This window comes from Diprion similis, chromosome 5 (assembly GCF_021155765.1).
Source record: "Diprion similis isolate iyDipSimi1 chromosome 5, iyDipSimi1.1, whole genome shotgun sequence".
Lineage (NCBI taxonomy): Eukaryota > Metazoa > Arthropoda > Insecta > Hymenoptera > Diprionidae > Diprion > Diprion similis.
Window position 1 is genome coordinate 3,387,531 of NC_060109.1, and position 18,547 is coordinate 3,406,077.

At 36.7% G+C, this 18,547-nt stretch overlaps 1 protein-coding gene across 9 annotated transcripts in view; it reads left to right on the plus strand.

Annotated features, from left to right (window-relative positions):
- Positions 1-16,150, plus strand: part of LOC124406318 (ras GTPase-activating protein raskol) — a 202,141-nt gene extending 185,991 nt beyond the window's left edge. For 2 of the 9 annotated variants that reach the window (XM_046881701.1, XM_046881695.1), the window contains 9 exons: positions 5,218-5,504; positions 7,925-8,211; positions 8,765-9,097; positions 9,641-10,045; positions 10,312-10,478; positions 10,574-11,586; positions 12,047-12,581; positions 13,644-13,768; positions 15,346-16,150. In XM_046881701.1, coding sequence (XP_046737657.1) covers positions 5,218-5,504; positions 7,925-8,211; positions 8,765-9,097; positions 9,641-10,045; positions 10,312-10,478; positions 10,574-11,586; positions 12,047-12,581; positions 13,644-13,768; positions 15,346-15,619 — 3,426 coding nt within the window. In that variant the 3' untranslated portion in view covers positions 15,620-16,150. Of the gene's footprint in view, positions 1-5,217; positions 5,505-7,924; positions 8,212-8,764; positions 9,098-9,640; positions 10,046-10,311; positions 10,479-10,573; positions 11,587-12,046; positions 12,582-13,643; positions 13,769-14,471; positions 14,507-15,262 lie in introns of those variants that run through there. The other 7 variants (XM_046881702.1, XM_046881703.1, XM_046881697.1 and 4 more) reach the window with 6 other exon arrangements.
- The last annotated feature ends 2,397 nt before the right edge of the window (positions 16,151-18,547 follow it).

An 18,547-nucleotide genomic window follows, 5' to 3' on the forward strand; every position in this document is an offset into this window, starting at 1 on the left:
AAAGGAGAAGCAACTGCGAACTGGTTTCGGTTTTCGGTGCTGCCTAAGGGGGCAATGCGCCACATCGTTCTGGCCTCAGAGCTCCGGACCATTCGTCTGTAACCCCTCTTGATTCGACCCCAGAAAAGACGTTTTTGTCCGTCTTTGGGGTCGCCTTGGAAGGGAAGAGGGCGATCATCCAGGTTCGATCCAGCCCAGCTGGGGTGAGCACAAAGGTGGATCACCCCGAATGATCCCTGACTTCAGCCCTCGGTAGAATCTACGGCATGGGTACCGGCAGGGTACAACAGCTGCGTTAGTTCGGGTTCAGATTTTGCCGCGAAATGATCGCTCAGCCAGTGTTTGTGGTGAAGCTCGAATGCCAAAAATGTGTGCTTCATGAGTTGCCTTTCTTACTGTGTGATAGTGGGATTCCAGCTTCACGTGAAAGCGTTGATATTTTCGATGAGATTGAATCCATCATTCTGATGGGTGTCCTTTTTCCAGTGAAAGTTTTCGAAAACGTGTGTATGAAACTGTAAATCGTGAAAGAAAGAGCAAGTTCAGAGTGGATAACATGTGCTGAACAAACTGGGAATTTAAATAAGAAAGAAAGTGGCTTTGGCTCAAGCTCGAAATCGAACGGTGACAGTGATTTGAATCACGCAGTTTTACAGTTCACCCGCGATTTCTTCTGGCGCCTTGTTTCTTCACACGAATCCCTGCGTGGTTCTCTGAAACTAGAACCCAGTACTTGGCAAAACCAAGGAACAACTACTCGAGTATATTCTTTGGGAATTTATTGATGAATATTTAAACCGGAGTCTCAACGAGAGAAATGTGCGTTGGTGTAACCATGGAGGAGTCAAATGATGATAAAGTTGTCAACGTGATTATAAATTACTTCATGAACCGGGTAATTGCCTTGTTCGATTTCTCAATTTGTTATTACGTATAAGGAAATCGTTTATCCTGCGCATCGCTGTATCCAGTATTAAGCAATCGTGGAAATCCTGATGTCCAAGTTTGAATCAATATAGCAATATTTCACTGACCTTGAAGAGATGTAATCAATATTCTTTCTCAATTTATCCAGATTCCAAGTGCGTGTGGGCTTGTCGATCTACGTATCGAATGGTCTAATAAAACACTCGAAGTCAGAGTGAAGTCTACTAAAAAACGATTTCATTCAAATTTCTGCTGTTTATACGATACAAGCTTCTTTTCTGCCAATGAGTAGTCATAGACTCTGAAAATTAAATTGAAATTCAATTTATGTACGAATCATTTACTGATTACGATTAAGGTGGAACTACTCTCTAAACCAGTTGTAAGTATATTACCTGAGAAAATCAGTGTATATACACTGGAAATCAGTGAAATATCAGTAAAAAGTCACTGAATCGTCAGTGAATATGCACTGATTTTTTCCAGTGGTATAATTTTAACTGGGAATCACTGAATTAAGTTTATTAAATACTGTTCCAAACATTCGAAACAACCTTCCGATCACAGATTTCTTTTTGATTGTCCAAAAACATGAATACGTATTATGTAGAACAATCACAAATACGATGTGACTGAATCTACATATTTTTTCGAAAGTAAAAGTTTTGTTTATTGGCCAACTTTTTTGCCACTTTATAAAAATCGATATGCACATTATCCACACAAATTACATTCTTTATGAGATCCAGAAATGCAAAAAATAAATCGAAACAAAGACTATCATGCAAATATATAATAATGCAATAAAATTTATGCAAATATTGAGAATACCGCATGCTTATATACTACTTCTCACTGTGTACATGCATAATGTATATCGCATGGAGGTGTATCACGTGTTACGTACACTAGAGTCACAGCTCAAGATGAGACCTATGGCAAAGCCCATAACAAATCCAAAAAGAATCATATATACACGGTTTTATCGATTCTTGATAAGTTATCAACAAATTCTTGGACGATCTTAACACCCATTGATAGTCGATGAGAAATTTTTGTTAAAATAATTCTATCGTTCTAGAAAACAGTAATCAAAATGTGAATGTTTTGTAAATTTGCTGGAATATTGGCAGTTTCATAGATCATTAAGCGAACAACTAACGGAATGGATTGAACTTAAAAAATAATCTTTAGCGCAACGAGGCTCGACATGTTTATAGCATCCGTTGATTGGGTGCTGTCCGATCAGTGGGCATTTTGCCCTACCCAAGGTAGGAGTGCGAAGGAGGTTTTGGTGCCTGTATGGTGTCCGTGTATCGTATTATAGATATACGTATAGTAATCCCGTGCATGGTGAGCATGGGACGCAGGCGGAGAATCGGCCTTTCACTTCACCGGAGCTGAGAGAGCAATGTCATTGGAAATCCACGATAGTCCAGTTGACAATTTTCTCTCGAGCTGATCGCTGCTCTCACATTTGATATATTATTATATATATATATATAATTCACACGATAAGTTTACTCTCGGATACGTTTTACTCCTCGCTATTTTCTTCCTCTTTCTACATTTGGGGTGAGTCTAGATGCTCTTCGTCTGCTTGTATCAAACATTTTTAAATGGGCTCTTATTGGCTAATTAAAAAACAGAAAATCTAAGTGATGTCATTGAAATATGAAATCAAAGCTGCAATATAGACGTGGTAAAATTATTTTACGGAAACGTCAGAATTTGACTCCCCGTGTCAACGTGGATTTCACATTTTGCAAGTATCTTTCCGTCAGGAAACACGACAACATCACTTTGTGAAAAACTAACATTTCTTTTACTGCAAATTGATAAAATTAATAAATCAGTCAGTTGAACGGATTCGCTCAGCCTTCCTGAAACGTGTTCTACTTTATTAGACGCTAACATTTGTTCACACTTTATCGTCCCTCTTCAGGATCATTGAATTAAAATGAATTTCAAACAGCACTAACATCCATTCAAATTGCGGATCTCCCGATTTTCCTGATCAAAATCACCAAACACTGTGGATAAATTCTTTCATTTTTTACAAAAAATTGTAAACCGGTCCTGTCATCTACGATCATAGACTATAGATTACATATACCTACCTAGAGTTTAATTTTGTAACACTATAAGCAAACGGTCGGTTCATATTTTGTAACGTTTTCGTTTGAGCGAGGTATTTTTCCCGTATCCACGTTTTGTTTCGTAACTCCACTGATCTGTTGAAAAATATCCGCAAAACACTTTGGCTAGAAATTCGATTCCTGATCTGAATTTATAGGTCAAATGCGGTCAAGCCGCAACCGCGCTCTACATAAAACAATAGAATCGTCGATCAGAAAATTTGTCCTAAAAACGAGCTGCGTTATACGTGCCCCACAATTACCTGTGCTTAAAATACTAGTCCCGTGTCTGTAACTCGAATACGTAAAAAGAGGAAGGATGCTGCACAGATGATTTTTTCTCTCTATTTTATTTTTTCCTCCTTTAAACCAGCAAAAATATTCCAGGCTTTACGTACGCCTGTGTGTATTATGTACAATGTACATGTACGCATGTATGCATAATGCTGTGGATGGAATATGAGCGCCGAAAAGTTGTCTGACTTGTTCCCCGACATATCCAACCTCTATAGCCGAGCCACGTGCTCGACGCTCTACCAATACCCGAGAGTTTGGTGTCAGCAGTGGCAAGCCAAGTGGGAACCAGCAACGATTTCGTTTCTTACCTCCAAACTCTCCTTGATCGGTGTGCTTAAAACTGACGAATGTTTTAGTCAGCTCTGCGTTAAGTGTGTTAAGTCAAAAGGATTTTCGAAGTCGGGATAGAACGAAATAAGAAACAGCGTCAATCGTTGGAAGTAACTTCTTGTTACTTATTTATTTATTTCAAAGTATATCTTAATCTACAGTTTACAGCAGTGTTGACCGATATCATTTTTTCTAATACAAACACCGATTCTTATTGTTAATCACTTTACGCCAAGGTGAAGGTTGAGATTTATAGTGCAGGTGGTCGAGAAAAGGAAACTGAAAATTACAATCGCTGACACGTGTGATCACCACATGATCAGTCCAGCTAATCAACACCGATCTTTCAGTTGTCATTGTATTCTTTGGAAATACGTTTTAGGAAAGGAAATTGTATTTTTCATTTTACGTTTTAAACTTGATACTAAAGTTTAGATGATTCTTAGTGTCTGTTACTCTTTTCCCGAACTTAGCCGACGCTTTGGGTGAGATTTTCGGGTAAGCGGAAAAGTTGAAATAAGAAACAAAACAGTTTTTACAGTTATAACTGTTATGCTATCGGAATTATCGCGTTGGATATAAATAATGAAAGATATTGAAACGAGCAGTGATTCAGAAGTGAAACGGTCGTTTGAGGTTAAAAAATGACATATTTTGATTTTCACTTACCATTATTCATTTCGTACAAGATCTTAATATCTGTATGTCAGCTGGAGATTGATAGACTCCGACGTTATAAAAATCTAGGTCAAAGTATATCAGACAAATGGTTGAAGAAAGATTCTAGATGTGGTGATTTTGAAAACTACTATTTTTGTTTCGAACTAAAGTCTGAAAACCGTTGAAAGACACGTTAATATCTTTTCGATGATTACGTTTGTTTTTGATGTTTTCTGTTCGATTGACCTTATCAAAATGAATAAATGCGAGACCCTCGCAGTTTTGACGCGTGGTTGCATAGCGCTGTATATTTATTGTAAGTTGATTCCGGTAATTGATGGATAAAGTGCTTTCGTTTACGTAGCGGTTACTCCCCTATTCAGGTTATATTTATATACGAATTATACGCGGCGCGTTATAACATTTTTTGAATATTTTTCAGACCATTCATGCTGAGGGCTGGTCAACAAGCAGAATGAGCTAAAAAACATTAGAATTGGATAAAAAAAAACACCAGAGTTCAATTATTTAGGGCCTCCTAATGATCGAAGCTTTTCTCAAATTATTCATATATTACAAATTAGATTGTTTTATTATATTGTACTGAAACGGTTTCATTTTCTTCTTCTAACTTTTGATTAAATGAAACTCTATACGGTATACAAAAGCACACAATATTAAACTTGAGGCTAAATATTTAGTACTATTGTATTACGTGTATTATCGGAACTTAGAATCACTGGAAACTTGTATTTCCTATGAAGTTTGACGCATCGAAACTTCTTGTATTCTTAATAATGGTTATAGAAACGTCGGTAAAAAAATGCAAAAATGAACCGAACTACATCCGCTCTTTTTATTGCAGAATTTCTTCTCCAAGAGATCGTTTCGATCGAATCCCCTGAAACGAACGAAAAGCGTAACGAAACTCGAGCGACAAAAACAACGCGGAGCAGCCGGACTGAGGGGTTGCCGTTCGCACGAGTCGCTTCTCTGCGGACAAGCTGTGACCTCGATGGACTTGGCTGCTGTAACGCCTCTGCACCCGAGCCTCCTTGGCCGACAGCATTGTTTCCAAGTAACGCCTAGCAGCGGTGTGCCAAAGTACTTTAGCTGCAAGAGTGCCCAAGAGAGGGATCAGTGGGTTCACAGGTAAGCTGCAAGTGCTGCAATCACTTCTTTTATCCCCCCCCCCCCCTCCCCCCTTCATCAAGCATTAGCGGTGCGAGAAAATAAAACAATCGATTCTGAAAATCGATTAATTATATATTATTTGTTCCTCCGATTCTGAGAATCGATAAATCGGATAAAAATAGCATCGATTCTGAATAATCGGTATAATATTTCTAAAACAAATGAGCTAATTGAAAATAATGAACATTACGTACTATAACGAAAATTTGTCTTCGCCGCGATTTAGTAATAGTGTACTTGATATTGACGGCATTAGTACTATTATTCAGTGTCATATTGTTGGCAGCAAATGAGTGGTATTTGAAAGGTTCTATCACACTTTCCACTTAATCAGATAATCGGAATAGTAAATGACTTTGTTTTATGAATTATTTTATGTTGTATTATAATATCTTGTGTATTTGTTTTGTGAGAGACAATTGTTATTTATTAGATTATTTCATCTCAATACAAAATACAAACTAGATATAATATTACATTTTTATAGGAAGTTGTTCTCAACGCTTCATTAAGTTATAATTAATTGATTCGTATAGAAAAAGAATCGATTTGGCGATAATCGAAACCTTGCAAAATCGATCAATAATCGATTAACCCAACGCCACAAAGATCGATTCTTCAAGAATCGTCGAAGAATTACGCGTCACTAGAGGAGATGTAGATTGTTTCAACCATAGAACTTATTCTATGGTTTCAACCGATGAAATACACTTGACCATAGTGCTTCTGAGACGCCTAATTTTTTTGACTAGTCGGTTACGCTGATAATGCAGAATCAGCCATGTCCGAAAAATTAGATTTCTCAGAATCACTCCGGACATTTGTACTTCTTTGTATCAAGACCACGGTCTTCTACACAGGTCTTGCAACTAGGCAAGAAGCTCAATAGGAGGCAGTGACTCCACTATTGAAGCAATATCCAGGTGGCGTTGCGATCGAGGGATGTATAAACATAACCTCTACAATTCTTGAACTTTATCATTCACGGTGACCGTTCTATTATTCTACGCGTTTTACCCGTTGTGAAGTTTTGATATCGACTAACATATCTATTGGTTTTGGATTTGTTAGTCATTGCATATCTTTCTTTTTCTTTCAAGGAACAAAATTCATAGAAAATATTATGTATCAGCGAGATTCTTGGGTTTGAATTCAACGCTCGTGTAAAGCGCATGCGTGACTATCGTTATCTTTGTCGCACCGGGTATCCCTCGATCGCAGCGACCCTAGCGGCTTGGCACGTCAAGAGGACCACGTCGAGATTCACAGTTGCAAGACCTGTGTATAAGACCGTGATCAAGACCCAAAATAAGTCAAAGGATGCCATCTAGTGGCCAAAAATCACTGCAAACGATATGTCACATTTCGAAGGTGTTTTATGATCCGTTTTTGGACCCTGAAAAAATATCCTTGTGCTTTTCACGACTTCATGTCATGTACTGTATGGCTCCCCAATACATTATTCGGGTTATATTTGACTGTGAAAGTGTCATTTCTTAACGCGATGTAGCAGTCCTACCCTTACCGACCGAGCAAACTCACCCGTTTTCTTACTATATTAAATAAATAAACGCACGGAATGGGGTGAAATTTTGACGGTGCATAGCTCTTTTGTAGCGGTATCAAGGAAGGTTACTCATATCCCGGAAATTTGAACTTTTTGCCCCTGAAATGTGGGAAATGGTGAAAATAGCAACAGGCATCAAAAAACCACAAATTTTTTTGACGATTTACGGGATATGAGAAACCATAATCGATTCCGCCACAAAAGAACTATGCACAGTCGAAATTTCAACACATTCCGTTCGTTTGTTTATTTAATATGGGAAGGAAACGGATGAGTTCGCTCGGTCGGTAAGGGTAGGACTGCTACGTCGCATTAATGTATATGTGTGGAACGTAACTAAAGAAAAATTGTGCCACTTACAAGAAATTCTCTGTCTTTTTATAGTCTTATATTTTAGCTGAAACAATTAGGCATTTACTCAATTTCAACACCATATTGTTCTAACCACACTTCTACGTTCTCTACTTTGGAGCTCGTATTGTCGTGTCTTTGGATCTGTTGAGGTCAATTATAGGCATATGAAGGTACAGACAATTCAGCGCAAGCTGTGAAGCTTTAATTTTTACGCGCTGAATCGAAACACCACAAAAAATACGATGTAGGAGGACTTTTATAACTAAATATGGACCGATTGTAATAATCAATTCTCTTGCCATTAGATGTCAAAGCGCCATATTTTCATTCCCAATACCACACTCTGTATTTTGCATCTTCGCCCCATTTTTAAATTTTTACAGTTATTTTATTCTACCATTTTGCAACGAATTTGATATCCTTAGTTTAATTTGTTTCAAAATCTTATCTGTTGCAGCCTTCGGAAGTCCGTGCATCCGGACGAGGGTCAAAAACGACGTACGGATAATTCCCTACAAATATGGCTGCTGGAAGTCAAGGGCATACCCTCGAAGAAACGATACTTTTGCGAAGTCTCCCTCGACGCCGGCCTTTACGCCAGGACTACTTCCAAACTTAAGGGTGAACTATGCTTCTGGGGTGCTTACTTCGACCTACCTCGTCTACCAGCCGTCAACAATATTTACGTTAATCTCTACAGAGAAGCTGACCGGAAGAAGAAGAAAGACAAAAACGTACTTATCGGTGAGCTGGACATTAATTACTATTGTTTTTTTAACACTAGGGAGTAAAGTATTCTTCCTATATAAAAGGTTTTCTTAAGATCACAGATTTGATTGAGTAAATTAAACTTTCCTATTTTAAACACGGCTTCTAACATTAAGTCGTTTCGACACTCTTAAACGACAATAATATCTCTATTATATTATTTTCATCTATTTTGAATGTCATTTACAAATTGATGTCCCATGTGCAACAGTTGTCACATTTAATTTTTTTCTCATAGTTCCTCTTTATTGAACAAAAATTGAAAAGAGTGAATGAAAAAGTTAACGTCTTTGACGAACAAAGTACAAGTTTTCTGGAACGTCAATAATTTCACAAAGGTCTTGAATAGTTGAGAGCGATGAATTTGATACATAAAAGTAAACAAATCCAACGAAATGCTGATTTAAAAAAAAAAAAAAAGAATTCCAACATTGAAAAGCTGGATAAATTGTTATTTTTTTTCATTAGCTTTACTCTGTGTGATGAGAAATTGATATCTGATCTTTTCTATAATTGATATAATTTTTAGGCTCGGTGACAATTCCTGTCAAGGATGTGACCTCTCGCTACGTGACAGAAAAGTGGTATCAAGTTATAGGTGACAAGGGTCAGCTGAAAGAATCGCCAGCATTACGTGTCAAGTGTCGTTTTCAATCGGTTGATATTCTACCCGTCCATGTCTATCAGGACTTTTTGGAGTACTTGAAGAACGACTACAGATCGCTTTGCGAAGCTCTCGAGCCTGTGATTGGCGTCAAAGCCAAAGAGGATATAGCTACTGCTTTGGTAGCTGTCATGCAGCAAGAGAATAAAGCGCCACAGTTTCTTGCCGATCTAGTCATGATGGATATCCACAGAATCGGTGAGTGTGAATTTGCTCAGGACATTTTTCAAGGAATTTGAAACAACTACTCTGTATATATTTAGAATGATAATTTGAATTCTTAGACCTTCAAAATATCTTTAGAAAGGTAAAGTCACAACCTAGACAAATGAAACTACAGAAATCCAAAATCCATAAGAGTTGCCGCAATGAATAAGAATAATGTATATTGAGCCAAAGCGTAGAATCGTTGGAATTCTATAGAATTTATATTTTGGATTTCAACACTTTACCTTTCTACATTTCGATTTTTCCACATTTCGACCATATACATTTACAAATTCTGTATTGTGACCCTTCAATCTTTCAATCTTTCTGCATTTTTATCGTCATACCATGTAAATTTTGGTTCCGTAACGTTCAACATCAAAATGATCCGACATTAACCCACAATTCGAGGGGTCAAGAATGAAATGTCTTGATTTTAATTCTCGATGCCCTTTTTCGCAATATAAAATCATATCCTTCTTATTCTATACACACTTCTTAATTTACTTACCAAGTTACTTTTATGTATTTCAGATGACGAAAGATTAACTTTCCGTGGTAATTCGCTAGCAACCAAAGCAATGGAAGCGTATCTGAAGTTGACAGGGGATGAGTACCTTCAGAAAACTCTTTGCGCTGCTGTACGAGGTGCAGCTGAGGGTGGAGACTGCGAGGTAGATCCTCTGAAGGTGGCATCAGCTGCGGCTCTTAGAGCGCAGCAACATAATCTTCGAGTGGCGGTTGAAACTGCTTGGAATAAAATATTGGCCAGTCATACTCACTTCCCTGTCGAATTAAGAGAATGCTTCAGAATATTCAGAGAACGTCTCAACGAGATGGGCCGCCTCGATATCGCTGACAATCTGATATCAGCCTCCATATTTCTCCGGTTCCTCTGTCCAGCCATTCTCAGTCCCTCTCTATTCAAAATCACCGATGGTAATTTAATTTTTCGTTTATTCTCTTTTTAATACGTACAGTCAAATCAGTTATCTTGAAGTTTCGTTTTTTTTATTTTCTCCTGAGTTGGGAGATTAAATACTTTTACCTCTAAGCAATGAAAGACCTTTGATTTTCCATAAAATGGAATTGTTTATTTCTTCATTTTGAAGTGCTGGGAAGACGAGAAAATAATTTTCTTAGGCAAAAGTTGGTACACCCTTGGCATTCGATTAAACTCCTATCGTCTTGTTATATTTTTTCAGAACATCCAAATGAGAAGGCTGCTAGGAACTTGACATTGGTAGCAAAGACTTTGCAAACATTAGCAAATTTCACAAGGTTCCAAGGAAAAGAGAACTTTATGGAATTTATGAATGATTTCTTGGAACGAGAGGCGCCGGCGATGAAGAACTTTTTGCAGTTAATAAGCGTGAGTTGATTTTCCCTGTGAAATATGTCCACCTTTCTCTTTTTACTATTCAGTTCATGACTCCAGCTTTTTTTTCTCGTTTGCAATGATTTCAGAGCCCATTATCAAAAGATGCCCCGTCAAATAATTCATTGGAATTCGAAGGCAACATAGACCTTGGTAAGCAATTATCCCTGCTGCATTCACTGTTGAGAGAAAGCGGATCAGCGATAAGTGCTCTGCCTCAATTGGGTGGAATCCTCGACAAGATATCACTGGCCCTTGAGCAGCCAGGGCCAAGTTCTTCGGTACCAACGACTCCGCGGTACTCAAATCTGCAGAACAACATTTTTCGGTATAACGATCCAACGATTGCAAACAGCAACACGAACCTGTCTATATCGGCGACGTCCACCATTAGTAATCAGAGCACTCTGAATAGTACCTCCAGAGACGGCAGCGAAGTAATGCAGTCGAACACACTTGGCCACAACAGTTCTCGCAGTCCGAATGTTGTTCGTGCAGCGACACTGCCCAGAAACGCTTATCTGCCCAGTAATGGTAAACTCCAGCTGCAGATAAGCGGTGACGATTATCCGCTGGAATCAACAGCCTTTGTTTCTCGATCGCCAACCCCGATGGCCAGGCAGCACAGACACTTGACCTCGAACAGGAGCGGACCAGGTTACAGACTGACGGCTAGCACCAGCCTGGCGAACGTTAACCATTGCCAGAATCATCAGACGAGCCCGATGAGGTCGGAGAGCCATTCAAATCTCAAAGATTCTAACTACAATATCAACAACCATGGTAACGTTGGTAATAACGGATCCATCGGGCAGCACCATCGGCATAATATAGCCAGGCTCCAGAGTCTGGATATCAACGATCAGGACAATTATAATCATAATTACAATGTATCGAGGTCAGGAAGCAGAACACACTGTCATAAGGAAGAGAACGCCAACCAGGCACAGAACTACAATAACATATCGAAGACCACGATCAACGCTAATGTTAATCCTCACGTCACACTATCCATTAATCAGCCGAACAACAACTATTCGAAAACCTCAAGCCTTACGGTCCCGGCTAACGGAAATCTTGACGAGCTTTCAGATCTTCTCAGGTATTTCATACGTTTCTTTTGTTTTAATAGTTTTTATTTCGCTGCTTGCTATGTGATTTTGTCTCCTCGCACGCGAAACTGTTGTTAACTTGATACTGAAAATTGGCATCGCTAACCACAAACCCTTTATAAACGATCACTGACATTTTAGGATTAATCAGACCCATCGTCTCAACCAAAAGTTAGGAAAGGAGAAAAAACCATTTTTAAAATCTCCAGTAATGCTATTTGCCCCAATGATCGGAAAAACTAATGAAAATTAAATGCTGACAAAATTATGTGTTTCATGTCAATATAGACGGTGAAGTTTTCTTCTCTTTTTCCAAATTTTGATTCAGCCGAGTTCTCCACAATTTTAAATTTCATTCTGTGGTTACAGCTTGATGTGCACCTTCTTTCCTGTAATTATGGAGCATCTCGTGTTCGGATTTCGCTCTTACTAACGTAATTTCTTACACAGGTACGCCGACGACGAAGTATCAGAGTCAAAGTCACAGAAGGGATCGCAAATCTCTATCTCACAGTTGAGTAATGTCGCATCGTCAGGATACCAGAGTTTTGCTGCTTACAGTCAAAGTTCGAGTCCCGTTGATCTGAGCAACAATGCCAATGCTCATATACTGAATGCTGCACCGCTGGCTTTTGCGAATCCGGTTTATCACATGGAAGCGACACACGGCAGGAACGAAAGGAGAGGAAGTACCAGTTCAGAGGAACGAGATGGGGGCGGAGGAGTCGAGGGAGTCCGAGGTGTCGACCTCAGCCCATCTCCGCCGCCACAACCGATACGAAACGTCGCGAGGAATGGCCAATCTCAATGGCGATACGCCGCCGTTGCACATCGGACGGGCTCTGATCAGTCGCAAGGTGTCTGTTGCCCCAAATTGAGGCGGCGGTTATCCCTCGACTCAACTAGAGACTTGTCTGACACCAGCGAAGAAGAGAGCTGCGCTACAAGGCGAAGCAAATCCCGAAGCCACAAGAGTATTGATCAGGTAAATGAACAATTTCGATTTCAATTTGTAAACGTCATTGGTTTTCTCAATTACTTTTACTAATGATTGGTCTATTTTTTTACTGCAACTCTTAGTGCCATTCAATTAATTTGTACTTGAAATGAAATGCACGTATTAATTTGCCGATGAGATTGATGGAAGTGTCTTACTTATCTGAAGAAATTTGTACACTTTTCTGATAAACGAAAATCATTATTTAATATATTACGAAGGTATACTATTCCTGGTATTATTGAAACTTATAGGGAAATTTAGGCGTCGATTAAAATGATTTAGGACAAAATTCAGTACTTGAAAGTTATTCTAGTCTACTAGAAACATGTTTCGTTTTCGCCGCTAAAACACAGTGTAAGTAACATTCGAAAGCAAGATAAAACAAGTCTTTTTATCAATAATTATCAAATGTAATTAACCAGGAGTGGATGCATGGTTTTCATTTTAACGGCAACGTTTTGTGAAATGAATGTTACACAGTATTTCAGAATTGTGGGTTTTGATGCAAAATATCGCATACAAGGTAATCGTCTATTTTCTCCCTTGCATTTGTAGATCTCGAATAATTCTTTTTGTAAATGATCAATTCATTGTTTCTTTTGATTGAAAAAACTTTCAATAAAGGATATTAAGTTTACAAATGATGACATAATTTCAGAAAATTATCAACATTGGATTCATTTTTTGGTCACTTGGAAATAATATAGATTTGTGGCTATCAATTTTTAGGCAGTCAGGGTGTAAAACCACTTGTCATCTGTGCATCCGTTCCAGCAGAGTTAATCTCAAGATATCCACCAATATCCACAACAAATTTGTAATTACATATTGAAAATTAGATCTAAACCAGTCAAGATCATTATTCTATTTCTTTCTAAATCGTTATTCAGTATCGAGTCACCAACTTGTCAATCATTTTTCCTTTGTAATTAACATACGGCACATGTTCATCCAAAGATAATAGCTGGACAGAGTCATTAGTGTAAAATATTACATGTGGAAGCTACCTTTCGTAACTAACAAGCTCCATCGATTATTAATTTCCAGTACGAGGTGGAAATCGAAAGGCTGCAAAGCAGCGTAGACAGACTGAGAGCTCGTTTAGGAACTCCTGAAGATGCAGATGTAGACAGCACGGTGCCTGATTCCAAGATGAAGAGCATTATCTCAAGGTACTTTGCTGCCGCAATAAGTCCTTTACTTGGCTCGAGCGTAATTTTCCCTCCCTTTTTTCACCCATAGCCCATCAATTTCCGATCACTGTACCTCTTTTATCCGTGTCGCTGAAATTAACTCTGTCTCTTACATTACAAGTGACCTCCACAATGTTGACGTTTGAGTGCAGATCGGGTTTGCCTTCTGGTCAAAAAAGCGTCAAGACGAACAAATTTACAAGCACTAGGCACTACTTTGTGAAATTTTTTGGGTAACACCCAAAGAAATCATTTAGGAAAAAAATTAAATGTGTTTTATAAGAATTGAATGAACTGCATGTTTTGCTGATGATAAGATAATACAATAATTCAATCCTTCAGTGTTCTTTCGTTTATATTTAACTAAATTTGTTTCCATTACAACTTTGAAACTGATAATTCATTATTTTTTACTTCATAGACACTTTTTTTGATCAGAATGTGTACGTGATACAATCTTCACTTCAAAACTTTACTCAACATTTACTGTATCGATTTTTCGCCAATCATATACTTTTGGACTGTCTTCACGGCGGGGGATTAAGTTTTGAAATTTACGTCAACTGGACAAATCGCCAGTCACATATTTGTTACACCGTCATATTCCTATACTTTCACTCTGTGAAATTAATATTATAAATATATTTAATTCATTGTATGTTCCTGTGCATTTTATCCGCTGCATTTGGTATACTCTGGCTTGATCTGGACCTTGGTGTAAGAGTTATCTATATTCCTAAGCTTCTTACATTTCACGTACATCACAATCACCACAGGCTTTGATAATCACTCTCCATGATATCAATCGTCACTCGCCAATTCACCACATTATTCTTTTCCAAAATATATCCGTTTCTTGTGTTATTCATCCGATACACGCGTATAATCGACGTCACAGCTGTGTTCGAATACTTTGATAGTTCCAATTTGGATGAATTATTTTCTTACATATGCATCAACACCGATTCACCACAACGATTTCTGTTCAGTTTGCACAAGCTTGCATGTCCTTTCATTCAACAATCACAACAATGTAGAGGACAGCAGATTAATATAGAGAGAAGTTTTCTATCAAGACTTCAAAAATACAGATTACTTGAATTGCAAATTGTATTTCAGATATGTCAGAAGCATTGCGTAAAGATAATAAATCCATGGGTGTAAAAATTTTCCTCAAATATATTATGCGCCTTTGCTTTGCCAAATAAGAATACTAGATATACCATTCATCATACAGAAAACAACAAAGAATTGTACGAAATATTAAATTGTAAAACATAATTTGTTGAGAATAACTGATATAGTTAATTCTAAATCGTGATAAATATTCATGATTTCATGAATTATCACATGAATAAGGCTTGTCAACATATCAAACAAATTTTGTGTAATTGCATAAGTTGCTTCTGTTCTTCTGTTCTCAGCGTTCTTGATTATTAAAAACTGTCTTTTTTTCAACACGAATATTTGCAGGTGTCTTAAGTTGCTTTGGATCTGGTTGATAACTTTAAACGTGATATTGAGTCTCATCGGAAAATTCTTCTTTTCGTTTGAAGGTTGATCACTGTGGAGGAGGAACTTCGACGAGAACAGCAAAAAATGTCAGCAAAATTATCGTTCAAACAGCGCGTGATTGACGCGCAAGAACAACAGATCGCTGCACTGGATGCAGCCAATTCTCGCCTCATAACGTCGAACACAAGATTGTTAACTGCGCTTAGTACTCTAAATCAACGATACAACGCCTCTCCTCAGACCACAAACGAGGCGACAGCTCTACTCCAAAACATTGCTGATATTGCTAGCGAACTGAAGAGTTCATCGTGTTAAATGGCTAAATCAGATAATGTCTTGTCGACATTGAGCACCGAATTGCATATTGTATACAAATTAGTTTGAGTTGTAATTGAGTATATGAAGTAATAATTGTTTGGCTAATGATTAAATTTCGTGAGAAAAATGTCAGTTTTCTGTTCTACTGTGGAAAAGTTTTACCCCTAACTCTAAATATCGTAGCAGTTCCATTTTTCTTTTCCCTGTGAATTCGAAGGTTTTTTTTCTTCCAACTTCTTTTTTTTTTATTTATTTTTTTTTTTAATTTCTTTTTATATTCTTTTTTTGTATTATGAATTTCGATCGTAGGTTTTGTTTTTCAACCTAGGTAAACGTTTGACACAATATAATTAGTACTTGCGTCATTGACCTTCACGAGGAGCAAAGTAGAGGCTATTTAGATATTAGGCATTGAAAATAGAGATAAATATTTGATATAGAAAAATGATTTTTGTCAAATTATTGTAATTAGCGTAGTTTAGATTATTTATATTCACAAATACATATACATATATATATATATATATGCATATACCTGGGCCGTTCTTATTGGGATTGTTTTCGAAATTTTATGCTCTCCAGGGCTTAAACGTTTTCAAATGGATACCAAAAATTCCTTGACAATTTGAGCGTTATATATCAACTCTAAGATAGTCCGCTTTGTTGATAAAATTATGCTATGGAAATAACAACAAAAAAACTTGTTTTGTTCTTTGAAATTTAAGGTCGTTTGATAAATATATCGACAATAATGAAAAATACATATTTTCATAGAGAATTGAACGCTTTATAAAAAAAAAGGATTTTTGAGATTTGATCTGTTCGTACATTACAAAGAAGCTCTGATGCATAAAATTCGTAAACGTTCATATGTTAATTAAAGTTCAAAGTTTAATTTATATAAAATTATCATTTTTTCAAGCATGTTTCTCAATGACTTACAATATTTCAAAGAGCAAAAAAGTTTTCCCTTTGTTATTTCCTCAAGATATTTGGATCACAAGGCGGACTATATAAGCGTCGATACAAAAAGTTCAAATTTTCATTTTTTTTTTTTTTTTTATAATCAATTTGAAAGCGCTTAAGCATTTTTATGCAGCATAAAAATTCACAAACAATGCTATTGATCCTTTGTTGCATGGTGCTACATACGTATGTACCTATATTCCATGGATCTGACTCCAGATTTGTGATCAGCGACCCGGAAAACCTCTGGAAGACCCCTTAAACGTAATAAATATGGCTTACAAAAAGGTGTGCAACAAAGGGCTAAGGACCAATATATATATATATATACATATATATAAAGGTAATGACGACCTTGTAATATTATAAACTGATCATTCAATCATTGTAATGAAGACAGAATCAGCCTCTGCTAGGTGTAAGAAAATCAATTCAAACAACGAGCATTTCAAGTTATTCGCATAAAAGATTCAACAACGCACTCCGTGTAGCATAATAAATTAATTTGACTGACGCAATTCTATTTCAGAGACAGTATGGATGGCAAAACAAAATAACGAAAAAACAATATCCCGAATGCCAGAGATAATAATACATAGTCACCAGTACCTACGTAGGTATTAGGTATAATATACGCAGAAGTAATTGATTGTCCATACTAAAGATTCCCATCATTGAATGAAATTCTATTGAAACAAATCAAAGTTAATGAGATAGTAATTGATGCTCCAATGAAACATCATTTCTCACTTTGACGAACATTGTTGTGTAAGTACATAAATTTTGCACGATTCGAAAACTGACGTAGTCATAGTTAATTCACGGTTTTTATATTCTATAATAGTTATTATTATTATTAATAATATTAATATTATCATTGTTGTTATTATTATTATTATTATTACTATTATTATCTATACTTTGTGACACTATATTGTGTGCGTGTGTATAATTATAATTATGACTACTTTCATGTCGACAACAATTTCAAGTGTCCTATTGTACGGTGACCAGGCAGGTTACACACATTGAATACATTCTATTGTGTAAGTAACCCTTGTTGGTAGTTCAAAAGTCGGATATTCTTGTATCTGGTTACATGTAATAATAGAATAAAGATACGAGTGACATGTTAGGAATTTGTTCTGTTCGTACATTACAAATTCTAAAAGTTTCTTAGCGCGGTCTTACGTAAATTAAAATACGGAGTACGAAGATCGAGACTAGCCGTGACATATGACGAAACGCAATTGAATACTTTGGTTTGCTTAGATCTGTCGAAAAATTTGAAACCCAGTAAAAATAATTGTAAATTATGAACCTGTGAAATGATGATGTTTGTCTTGTTGGGGACATGATTATCGCAACTGAAAATAAATTCCGAGAATTAACAGGTTACATGGCATTCATGTTGCGATACTTCGTGTTTAAAAAACCTTTATTATGCCGCAAACATTGTCGAAAAAGCGTATCGAATGTACTAAAACTTTACATGTATGCGCTTGCATAAATTGTGTTTTCAGTATATTCGATTTTTTAGTTCACTCAAGTATTTCATCTTCGTATGTATTATAATAGCTGTGGCAGTCTCCTGGTGAAGTTTTATCATCTTAAAAAAAAAAAAAAAAAAAAAAACACATTGCATAAATTTCACCAAGCAAGGTTATTTATTTTGTAGTTTTTACCAAAGATGAAAGAGCTCGTATTGTATAAAATTCTCGCATTATGTATAGATATTAGTTTCTTTATATCTTAATAATTTCTGTAGTATTTGTATATTCTTTATGTCCAATATACAAATAATTATTTAATTGTTTTACTTTAACAGCCATCCCCTGTTATATAACATCACTATTATTATTTTAATTATATCAACTATAACAAGATCATTGTACCTACAACGTGCATAACAGAGTTATGATTTTGTTTGTCCTGTTGAAAGTATTATGTTTTTTTCTT